We start from the raw sequence: 11,913 nt of genomic DNA on the forward strand, positions 1-11,913 counted from the left end.
CTCTCTCTCTCTCTCTCTCTCTCTCTCTCTCTCTCTCTCTCTCTCTCTCTTGCATTCTACTGAATTCAGTTATGCTTTGCCACCTGCTTGAACAGGTTATTTTTAAGTTTGTCTGATAGTCCTTGAGAGCTTTTGTCTTCTGTTTCTTTATTTTACTAGTTTTCATTTGCATTGTCTTATCTCTTCTTATTCCTGACTACTTTTGATTTGAAAAATGATTTGTAGAAAGTATTTTGAGGCCTGGGATAGCAATGAATACCTACAAAGAGTAATTTTAATTTTTTGTGAGATCCCTGGGCACTGGCAGGTTTATCCTTTTCATCCAGTCTTTGAAGTTTAAAATTTTTCTATCAAATTTATATATAGATTTATATATAGATTATTCAGATGACTTGAAGCTAGGCTATTACATCTGTAAGAACTGTGGTAATTTCAGTTTACCCTTCTGTCTAGAATGCAAACCTTGGAGGTCTTATGGGGCAACAACTCATACACTGTTATTCTGTGCTTCAGGAGTTGGCAAGCATTTTCTCTGGAGGGCCATGGAGTATGTAATTTTATTAGAGTTTTAAGCCATCTCTGCCACTGTTGAACAAAACAGCTGTAGCTACTTCATTAATAATAAGTTTATTCTGATAAAGATTTGTAAATGTACTGTAACTGCCAACTCTAGATGTTCACAGTTCTGCCCAGACTCCACCATCTCTTCTGAACCTGCAGATCATTAGGAAATGCTGGGCCTTTTTTATGCCACTTAGCTATCCAGTATCTTTAAGTATGAGTTTCTGGACATGTAAAAAACATTTTATCTTTCTAGAAAGATTGTCTTTATAGGGTTAAAGCTGCCGAACTTCTTATAATGATGAAAACAACATGTATCTTCAATGTTAGTGTGGTATGGCTCTGGAGCGAATGAAATGTGGCACCTGTCACAACATAACTTAGTTTCAAGTCTTAATTGGCTTGAAGCTATTTAGTGCACAGCTTAGATTAAAAGAAAACATGACAATTCTTAACACCCAGGGCTGGAAATGTGTGTTCATGTTTCAGTGTTCTTGATAGAATTCTTTTAACTTAATTTATTTATGATATCTTATTTAAATATTCTATGCCTGTTCAGACCTATCATTCTCATGATGTGATGGAAGGACATTTGTTATCCAAAGTGATCAACATAAAACTGACATAGTTAGTTACCTTCTAAAATGAATTTTCTCTGCAGGGAAAGGGGCGTATACATCGTGGAAACTATCCAAGTCCATCCTCTCCTGTTATAGTCCGATTGCCTTCCATGTCTGATGTCCCTGAAGAGACCATGACTAGTGAAACAGCCATGGAGACTGACATCACAGAACAGCAGCAAGCAGCAATGCAGCAGGAGGAAAAAGTGCTGACTGAGCAAATTGAGAATTTACAGAAAGAGAAGTAAGTATCCAGAGGAAGAGATACCAGTTGTCTTTTGTGATTCCTTCCCCCTTTATTTTTCCTTATTCATTATCTTCTGTGTCAAGCACTATGTCAGGTGGTCCAAAGGACATGGAGTTGTCAGATTCTTATTACCTATACTCAGGGTAAGTGTGGAAATTTATGAGGTAGGAATCTTGATGCAGTAGGAATAGGAGGGTAAACATCCACAGCGTATGCTTTCTTAGTCCATATTCCAAAGGCATGAACAATGGAGAGCCAAGATGAGTTATCACATCTTGACAGGTCGGGGACCAACCTGCAGAACCAGATGTGCTTCACAAAAGGAAGAGCAAGAGTCCTTGGCTAAGACAAAGTTCTCTCCAAGTGTAAGCATTAGTTGGAGTTACATAAATAATAACAAGTGTTTTTAAAAATCACTATGACCATGGACCCAACAACTAGATAGAATAAGGCAGCACCTGTACTGTGTTCTGGGGTACTAGGAAGAGAAACCTGTTGTGATTTCAAAGAGAAAGTTAAGAAATTCTATTACCTTCATCACTCTGTCAAGACTGGGTTGACATTATCCCTTAGGGATTAACATCCCATGGTTCTCCCTATAGCTTGCCTCTTAGGTCTGAGAACTTGATTCATGAAGAATCAAGAAACTTTAATGTCAGGATTGATTCTGGAATTTAGGGCAACTGAAAAGCAGCTAGGGTTCAGCTGTGGAAAAAGTGAGGCATTAGCTACAAACCGGGGGCTAAAAAGATGACCTACCTCAGCTCTGATGAACATAGAATTATAGAGGGTAAGTAGGAAATGGTTAGGAAAGATAAAGTGCAAAGGATAAGCATACATCTCAAACCTGTGACTGCACATGAAAGTAGTGATCTCCTGGCAAGGTTGTGTAAAAGGGTAGTTTGTGTGTCTTGATTTCCCAAGGAAGGCCTTACCCCTCTGAAGAGCGGATGGGGAATGGGAAGAGGAGAGGTGACAGGAGAAGGGAAGGAGGAAAAACTGGGGTTGGTATGAAAATGAAAAGTAAATTTTCTTAATTAAAAAAAAGAGAAGGATGATCTGTGAATTTCAGGCAATTTTAAAGTAGAAATAAGGCTAAGAAGGGTCTGACAAGAGAAGACTTGATTTAAAGAGAAAGAATTAGGTTCAGAGCTGGCTTACTACTAGGGATCTACAAGCTGTGTTTTCTGGATGAAAAAGCTGAGGTCCAGAGAGAGAACAGGTCTTGCTGATATATCATGAATAAATTTAGAATCTTCAATTCCTAGTTTTCAGTACAAAGTTCATCTCAGAACGTCTCAGTTACAGCAACCTACATCAGCCCACTCACCCCTAGCTCCATCATTGCTGTGATCTTGTGCTTTCATCCATCTCTTGCTTTGCATATAAATAAATACTCTTCATCACCTTAGTGGACAGTAAGAAATGTCTTTGTCATTTAACTTTTGCTTTAATAAAGTCTTTCTGTCATCTTTTTTCTGCTCCCTATCATGTTAATGGGTTTGTTGATTGTATCTCATAGGGAAGAACTAACTTTTGAGATGCTCGTATTGGAACCTCGTGCCTCTGATGACGAAACCCTTGAGTCTGAGGCTTCTATTGGGACTGCTGATAGCTCAGAAAATTTGAACATGGATTCTGAAGGTACCACTTTTGAGAGAGCTGATAAATGGATATGTTATACTAGAGACATAATTTGTTTTGTAAAGGAATAAAAATTCTCAAGCTAGGCTGGAAGAGTAGCTCAGTGGTTAGGAACACTCAGGTTCAGAGGAACTGGGTTCAATTCCCAGCACCCACATGATGGTTACAGCTTGTAACTCCAGTCCCAGGAAATCTGATGCCCTTTTCTGGCCTCTGAGGATACCAGGCACTTGGTGCACATGCAGGCAAAGTATCCACACACATAATTTATATAAAATATATATAAAATTTTATAAAAAATATACAAATATTTATATGTATATATGTGCGGTGGCACACATCTTTAATCCAGGAGGCAAAGGCAGGTGGATTTCTTGAGTTCAAGGCCAGCCTGGTCCAGGACAGACACAACTATTATGGATAAACCCTATCTTCCAAAATAAACCAAAACAAATTCCCAAGCTAAGTAGAGTTTGTTTTACAAATCCACTGATTTCACATGAAAATACGATAGATTACTAAGGAATCACAGGTCTTTGTGATGCTTCCTTATAATTGTTCATTAGACTCACAAATGGTCATTTAATGCAGTTAGTAACTGCATTACCATGGAGGGTTGGGGAAAGCCAGTAATCACAGTGCATATCCATCTCGTGGTCATTTTGCAAGAATGAGTGGCAAAACTGTCCCCTGGTATGAGGTGGAACTGTCACACCAAAGGAGGTGTTTGACTAGGTGCTGTATCTCAGGGAGACAGAGGCTTTGGAATGATGGTGACTGTTCTAGGTCTCTGCTGGTCTTATATACTCAGACATACCAAACTTCCCTAGGACTTAGTGTAAAGTATTTGTGGAACTGGATGGAGAGGATTTGTTGATCTATTTGTTTGTGAACAAGTTCTCACTCTGTATTTCTTGGCTGGCCTGGAACTCACAAAAATCCATCTGCCTCTGCCTTCCAAGCTCTGGGATTAAAGGTATGCACCACCAGGCCCAACTCTAGAGCTTTTTGCCATTTCTGCAAAGTAGATCATCTCGACCCTCACAGCTTTGACAAATTCATTTTTTACTTGTGAGCACTGACTTCTGTTCAGATATGATGTTTAAGAGACATTGTCACAACTTTGTCTTCTGTGTCTCCATTAGAGAGAAGCTTAGCCCTTAGCTCCCTGAGAGCAGCTGCCAAGTCTGAGCCTTCAAGCAAGTTGCGAAAACAACTAAGAAAGCAGCCAGACTCTGTGGACTCAGTCAACTCCTGCGTCTCTTCCTGTTTATCTAACACTACATCATCTCATGGCACTAGAAAGCGATTTCAGATTTATTCCAAGTCTCCATTTTACCGAGCTGCCTCAGCTTGTGAGGCCCTAGGTACTGAAGGACCACTAGGCCAAGCCAAATCCCTGGAAGACAGGCCTCAGTTCATCAGCAGAGGAACCTTCAACCCTGAAAAGGGCAAACAAAAACTAAAGAATGTGAAAAATTCGCCTCAGAAAACCAAAGAGACCCCAGAGGGGACAGTCGCATCTGGCCGAAAGAAAACTGTGGACCCAGACTGCAGCTCAGCACAGCAGCTACCACCCTTTGGAAATAATGAGTTTATGGTCTGAATGACATGTGTGTCCCTATGTGGCTAGAGTGGTAAACACATCTCATCTCTGGGGCCTCTTCTGGTCACTTTGTCCATAACAGTCAGTCCTAATGGTCCTGCCTCTTGTTCCAGCACTTTGTGTGCTGGATCGCTGGGCTTCCTGCAGAAGTGGCCTCTTTGAAGGTTGCTAGGGATGGGCCAGCTGTGCCTTGGCTGTTGTCTTTGATTTGAGATTCCACTAAACAAAGCCACCTAGGACCTGGGGGATTTTGGTCAGCAGTTGTTGCCTCTCCCACACTACTCTTCCCTTCCCAACAGATACTTGTTGAACTAGGAGGCTATTGTGATCCTGAGGAATACTCTCATTTCTAGCTTTTGAAGAAAATATACAAACTTCTCTTAACCATGAAAGCAAAAGCTTTTGAGTTTGTAATTGGGATAGTTAGGAGCTGTGGTAGAATATATTTTCCCCCAAGGATTTATAAGAAGAAAGCCCAAGCCCTCTATTTTAAATTTAATTTAAAAATACTCCATGTTATATTTTGGAAACATAAACTATGATTTCCATTAAGCCATCAGAGCATGTCTCAGTTATCTGGTCATACAGTGAAGAGACCATGCTTTGTGTTTTGTTGATGTTGATATCATAGTAGTCAGTACTGGTTTATATCCTGGTTAGTTCCTGCCAGCTATGTTGCATGGGATAAAGTTCTGGTAGCCATACTGTCATGATAGACCTGATTATCAGGTCAGAGTCCTTTAGTCTTTTGTTTGGTTTCTGTCACAGACACATTTAGGTAACCCCTAAATGTGAAGGCTTCATCCTAATTGATCCAGGCTTTTTTGTTGTTGTATAGACTAAACTGAAGACTGTATCCGAGCCTATTCACTTGCTGGTGGAATACCACCATAGACTCAGACAAATAATGTGACCATGTAATCATTTTTCTACAAGTACTCACAACATTGCATGAGTGTTATAGAAATCTGCCAAAAGAAATTTAGAAAGTTTTAATATGATCTATTTAACTTTTATCTTCTTTTTTTTTTCTCAGACCATCAGTATTAGATGAAAAAAAAATCAAGGACTACTTGAAGCTATTTTTGTTAATATACTTGTTCCTGAAGTTTACTGTAAATACACATGTATAGTATGCCTAGTTCTTTTTAACTTTGTGCTTCCCCCTTTTTCCCATGGAGTTTCTTCCTACAGATGAGAGGCCATTGGACAGGTGGTGAGAACCACTCACCCCTGGGTTGAGAGAAAAGTAAGGGCATCTTCTTCATCACTGGTGGTCTCCATGTACCTAAGTTATAATTTCTGAAACATCATGTACTAGCATTTGTGGGAGTAGAAATCTTTTTGCTATTTATAATGTATGTGAAATGAAACATGATGCCCTTTCTTAAGTATGTGAAAATGTTTATTTTTAAAGTAACTAAATACATTTTGTCTTAACTACCATATGCACTGTTACAAAAAGAGCCTTTACCACCTATAACCTGAATTTCTGTTTTCTTCATTTTCTTTGGTTTGAAGTCATGAGAATAATAAGTCTTTTGTTAAGGCAGGGTCTCTCCTCTTGCACAACACTGAACCTCATATGCCCCTGCTTCAGTGGTCATTGGCCAGCTCTAGAGATGAGACTTGTAGCATCATTCTGTGCAGCAACTCATGGTAGCAGGTGTCTTCCCTCTCCCTGGTATATATAGTTCATCATCGAAACACATGAAGGAAGCTTTGAAACTCTCCCCAATGATGGTGGTCAATCAGTAAATGTTAAGTTTTATATCCCACAAACATTAACAACAAGAATGTTGGATGTTGTCCTAAAGGAACCCAGCATGACTGTGTCAAGGTGGGGTAACTATTTTGGACCTTAGTCTATTTTAGCAGTGGGGAGAGCAGCTACTGCTGGGTGTTAACTGTTGCTCTCCACTTTGGTCAAAATGTTACTTAAATTTTTTTTAAGCTGTTGAACAGTTTCCCTTGTTTCAGAGGAATGGTCTGGGGAAACCTAACACTTGACATACATTCTCCCACCTAAATTTTCATTTTTTGTTTGTCTTGTTTTTCTATTAGGTAAATTTGGGGCTGAGAAAAAACTGTCTACATAGGTCACTTTGTAGGAACTAGGTAATCGATATTAAAAGACTTTATAATTTTTCTCAGGGACCTAAATCCTGAATTTGAATAAAGTTAAATAAAAACTTTTTCAGTTGCTAGATTTGTAAATTTCCAATCATTTAACAAGCTGCCAGGATGCGCTGGGGGAAATCCACACAATCATAAGAATGTCTCAGCAAGTGTAGGCCTTCTTTGAGGAAAAGAATGCTATTGTTCTTGCTGGTCAGCAGGCACTATTGGTCTGATAGAGATGAAGCCATAACTCAATACTGTCAGAACCAAATGTTCTACTCCCGTCAGTTCTTATCAGGGCCTCTGCATCACCACAAAGTGACAATGTATTGCAGTCACTCATGATAGAGTCCGCATCAGGTTCACAGTTCTGTTGCTTTCTGCCTTGCTGCTTTTCTTCACTCAGAATGCATCAAAAGAATCTCCATGGCAGCAGCAGAGTGGCTTACATGTGGAGCCCGTGTTCCCAACTTCAGAGTATTCTAGTCACATTACGTACGTCTAACCCTCAATAACATCAATATTTTCTTTTCTACCCACTCATTAATATGTGTTTGTAGTTGTGTATCATAGAAAATGTAGCAGAAACAAATTCATTCTGCATTACAGATTGATGATACTACAGCAAATGCAGGCAGAATTCAGGGAGGCAACATGCTTAGTTTGCACATAGTTTGTACTTCCTGCCATTTAGATATATATGGCCACGCTGGGCTGTTGAAACATAAAGGGAGATATGACCCTCTTTCTCTGAGTATTGCTAGGAGGGACAAAAAGATGTGAGTTCAGGGCACAGGTCACTAGGGCCAACTCTCAGGCTTTGGAAATCTGCTGTGACTCTTAACCTTGCATAGGATGTGAAGATACTATGTGTTGTACAGTGAAAGATAGGGCCAGAGCAGTATGCTGACATGTGATCCGTGGAGGTTGTATTGTCCCATCTCTGCCTGTGAGCTCTATGTGTTCATCTGTAACTGATATGCTAGAGAGAAGAAAGGATTCTCGGGAGGTGTGTGAAGCTGAGAGAGTTGTAACTATAGAAAGAAGTTGTCCAGCTGGTTTTCTTGCCCACTCTTAAGTCTTGGTGGGGAATGGACCTGCATTCTTCTAAATTGAATGGTGTGTTATATGCACCCACACACTTGTGATAACTTCCCAGCACTGTGTCCCAACACCATGCTGGCCTTAGTAGTAAAATTTTTAGTCATTTGTAGGAGACCCAACTTTCTGTGTCCTTAGACCATGTTTCTCTGGAACATTCCCATACTTGATTTGGTGTTGACTGGGTAATCTCCAGTGTATTAGATCTTATTAATCTCTTGGTTTAAACTTCAAAAAAGCTCTACCAATGGGCCTGTTGCCTTGTACCCATCCATTCTTAATGCCTCTTTATCAGCCCTCTTAGGTCATATAAGAGTTGCACCTCTTGAACAAAGTATTTGTATTTGCTATGGGAAAGGTGTAGACTACAGATTAGTATTATATTATTTTAATGGATTTAAAGTAATTTATAAGTATGGTGAGTGTAAATTTTTAAAATACTGTATATTATAAAAGGACATATCCTGTGAAATATGCCACTTTACTGTTTAACAATTCTATTAGAATGATTTATCTCATTCACAGAACTGATTACATTCCTGATGCAATCAGCAGCACTTTGTAGTTTTTTTTTTTTGTTATTTTGTTTTTTTGGAGGGGGCAAGACATTTGTATGAAGTGCAGTATGCGTCACTCAGAATATGCACTGTATGGCCACACAAAAGCAGCTTGCTGAACAAATCACTCCATGGCTCATTAAAGAACAAAGCTTCCAGAAGTGGAATATGTGTGGTTTGTTTTCTGGCTCCCAATCAGATTCATAACCCAAAAGAACAACACTGATTTCTTATACTGATAAAGTTAAAAGAAAGGACCCAGTTCCCAGTTGATAAGTGCAGAAGTGACTTCTGTTAGAACTCAGCTGAATTCAAAGGAGGAGCAAAGCCAAGATACTGGTCTGCTGACTGTCAAGACAGTTGAGAGGGAATACCAAGATGGAAGATTAAAGGCATCTAACGCTCACTTTCTGTGAAGAAAAAATGTATAGCTGCATTTTGAGGTGAACAATAGTTAAAATCAGAACCAGCCAGGCAGTGGTGGTACAGCACTTGGGTGGTAGAGGCAGGCGGATCTTTGTGGGTTCGAGGGCAGCCTGGTCTACAGAGTGAGTTCCATAACAGCCAAGGCTGTTATACAAAGAAACCTTGTCTTGAAAAAGCAGGAAAAAAAAAAAAAAAAACTAAACTGAAAACATCAGAACCTTGTGAGACTCAGAGACCTGAGACAAAGTCATGGCAAGAGAAACAAAATATCCTGGCACCTGCAACTCTCACCCCATAATGGGGAGGGGGGGGGCTTGGACTTCCCACAAGGCAGACCACCCTGACTTCTCTTAGGACTGGAGGGCGAGGGGGAGGGGTGAGGGGAAGTGGAAGGGAAAAGGGAGAATGGGAGGAGGTAGAAATGTTAAATCTTTTAAAATAACTATTGAGGCCAACACCTGCTACACCAACCACTGAGCCCTCTTAGTAACACTAGTAGCCACCTCAGTACTAGCTGTCTACAGCATACGAATCATCTACTTTGCTTTAAGAACTAAACCCCAATTCCCTTCTTCAATTATTATCAATGAAAATGACCCATTATTAATTAACCCAATCAAACACCTAGCCCTAGGAAGTATCATAGCAGGCTTCTTCATCTCATACAATATCCTACCCACAACCATCTAAGTCATAACTATACCATGATACTAGTAACCATTGCAGGATTTGCCATCACATTAGAACTTAATAACTTAACAAATAGCCTTTCACCAACCAAGCCCTCACCTACTAAACTATTTTCAACCTCCCTAGGATATTTCCCAACAATTATATATTGAATTCTCCCTATCAAAACACTTAACATAAGCTTTGCGAACAGCTCTAACCTTACTAGATCTAATCTGACTAGAAAAAGCTATCCCCCAAATCACCTCCACCTTCCATACCTACACTCTGCAACCCTCAGTAACCAAAAAGGAATAATTAAACTATATTTCCTCTCATTCCTAATTACACTCTGTCTATCCCAGGCTTACTAAGCATTTAATTACCCTGAGTAATCTCAACAATAATAAATATACCTATAAATAAAGTTCAACCAGAAACCACTATTAACCATGCAGAGCAGCTCCACAAAGCAGCCACCCCATCACCCACTAATCTTAACCCATCACCATCATAAACCCATTCACCCACCTAAACTATTGAACTCCAACACTATATCCAACCCCTCATAATAATTAGTCACAAATAATATACTATCTCCATAAGAACACTTACCAATAAAACTCCTGATACCAATCAACCAGAGACCCATGTCTCAGGATACTCCTCCGCAGACATAGCAGTAGTATAACCAAATACCACTAACATACCCCCTAAATAAATCAAAAACACCATTAATCCTAAAAAAGACCCACCAAAACCTAATACTGCTAAACAACCTGAACACCCACTATCAAACATAACCCACCATAAATAGAAGTCTTCAAATAAGTGCCTAAACAACCTAATGAAATCAATAGACTTAAAATATAAATAGATTCTGTCATTAACCACTCATTCATGGATCTTCCAGCCCCATCAAACATCTCATGATGAAATTTCAGCTCTCTCCTGGGCTTACGCTTAATCATTCAAATCCTCACAGGATTATTCGCAGCCATACTCTACACATTAGGCACATCAACAACATTTTCATGGGTCACTCACATCTCCCAAGACATTAACTAATACACTATCTACAGGCAAACGGAGCCTCTAGATTCTTCATCTGCCTTTTCCTCCATGTAGAATGAGGAGTCTATTATGGCTCTTAGAATATAATTGAAACATGAAACACAGGAATTGTACTTCTATCTGCCATAATAGCAACAGCATTCATGGGCTACGTACTCCCATGAGGACAGATATCATTTGGAAGGGCTACAGTAATCACCAATCTCCTATCAGCCATCCGTCCCTTATATTGGAACAACCCTAGTAGAATGAATCTGAGGTGGAGTCTCGGTAGATAAGCCACTCTAACATGATTCTTCACATTCCACTTTATCTTGCCTTGCATCATCACAGCCCTTGTATTCATTCATCTCTTATTTCTCCACGAAACTGGCTCCAATAACCCATCAGGCCTAAATTCGGACGCAGACAAAATTCCATTTCACCCCTCCTACACAATCAAAGACTTCCTAGGTATCCTCATCCTATTAATAGTTTTCATAATTTTGGCTTTATTTTTCCCAGATATTCTCGGAGATCCAGATAATTATACACTAGCAAATCCACTTAACACCCTACCACACATTAAACCGGATGATATTTTCTTTTCGCTTACGCTACCCTCCAATCTATCCCCAACAAACTAGGCAGCGTACTAGCTCTAATCCTATCCATCCTTATTCTCGCCCTTATACCCTTTCTCCACACCTCAAAACAATGAGGACTAACCTGCCCAATCACACAATGTATTGAATTTTAGTAGCTGACCTCCTTATCCACACACGAATGGGCGGCCAACCAGTTGAAACCCATTCATCATTATCGGACAAATAGCCTCCGTCGGTTATTTTGCCATCATCGTAATCTTCATTCCTATTGCAGGCATAATTGAAAACAACATTCTTGACCTAGATTAAATGCCCTGATAGTATAAACATTACACTGGCCTTATAAACCAGAAATGAAAATCCTTTTTCTCAGAACTTCAAGAAGGAAGGACTCATCCCCCACCGTCAACACCAACGCTGACATTCTTTTTAAATTTCTTGTACATAAATTTATATAGGACATTAATACATTTATGTATATCGTGCATTAAATTATATTCCCCAAACATACAAACATGCACTATTATATAAGACATTAAATTCTTTATCAACATACAATTAATTCAACTATGACTTTGATCTATAACTATTTAATTAATGCTTATTAGACATATCTGCGTTACCTTACATGCACCATTCTGTCATCAACTCTTTATGACATCCTGTCATAAACAGCCACTCAACACTACAACATCTAAAT

At 39.4% G+C, this 11,913-nt stretch overlaps 1 protein-coding gene across 4 annotated transcripts in view; it reads left to right on the forward strand.

Moving 5' to 3' along the window:
• The window catches only part of Myo9a (myosin IXA), a 202,770-nt gene extending 194,677 nt beyond the window's left edge, over window positions 1–8,093 (forward strand). For all 4 annotated transcript variants that reach the window (XM_050151883.1, XM_050151881.1, XM_050151882.1 and 1 more), the window contains 3 exons: window positions 1,223–1,425; window positions 2,951–3,072; window positions 4,218–8,093. In XM_050151883.1, the coding sequence (XP_050007840.1) occupies window positions 1,223–1,425; window positions 2,951–3,072; window positions 4,218–4,678 (786 nt within the window). In that variant the 3' untranslated portion in view covers window positions 4,679–8,093. The remainder of the gene's footprint in view (window positions 1–1,222; window positions 1,426–2,950; window positions 3,073–4,217) is intronic.
• Window positions 8,094–11,913: the final 3,820 nt, after the last annotated feature.

The sequence above is a fragment of the Alexandromys fortis genome, unplaced genomic scaffold (assembly GCF_014885135.2).
Source record: "Alexandromys fortis isolate MF-2015 unplaced genomic scaffold, M_Fortis_MF-2015_v1.1 scaffold_70, whole genome shotgun sequence".
Lineage (NCBI taxonomy): Eukaryota > Metazoa > Chordata > Mammalia > Rodentia > Cricetidae > Alexandromys > Alexandromys fortis.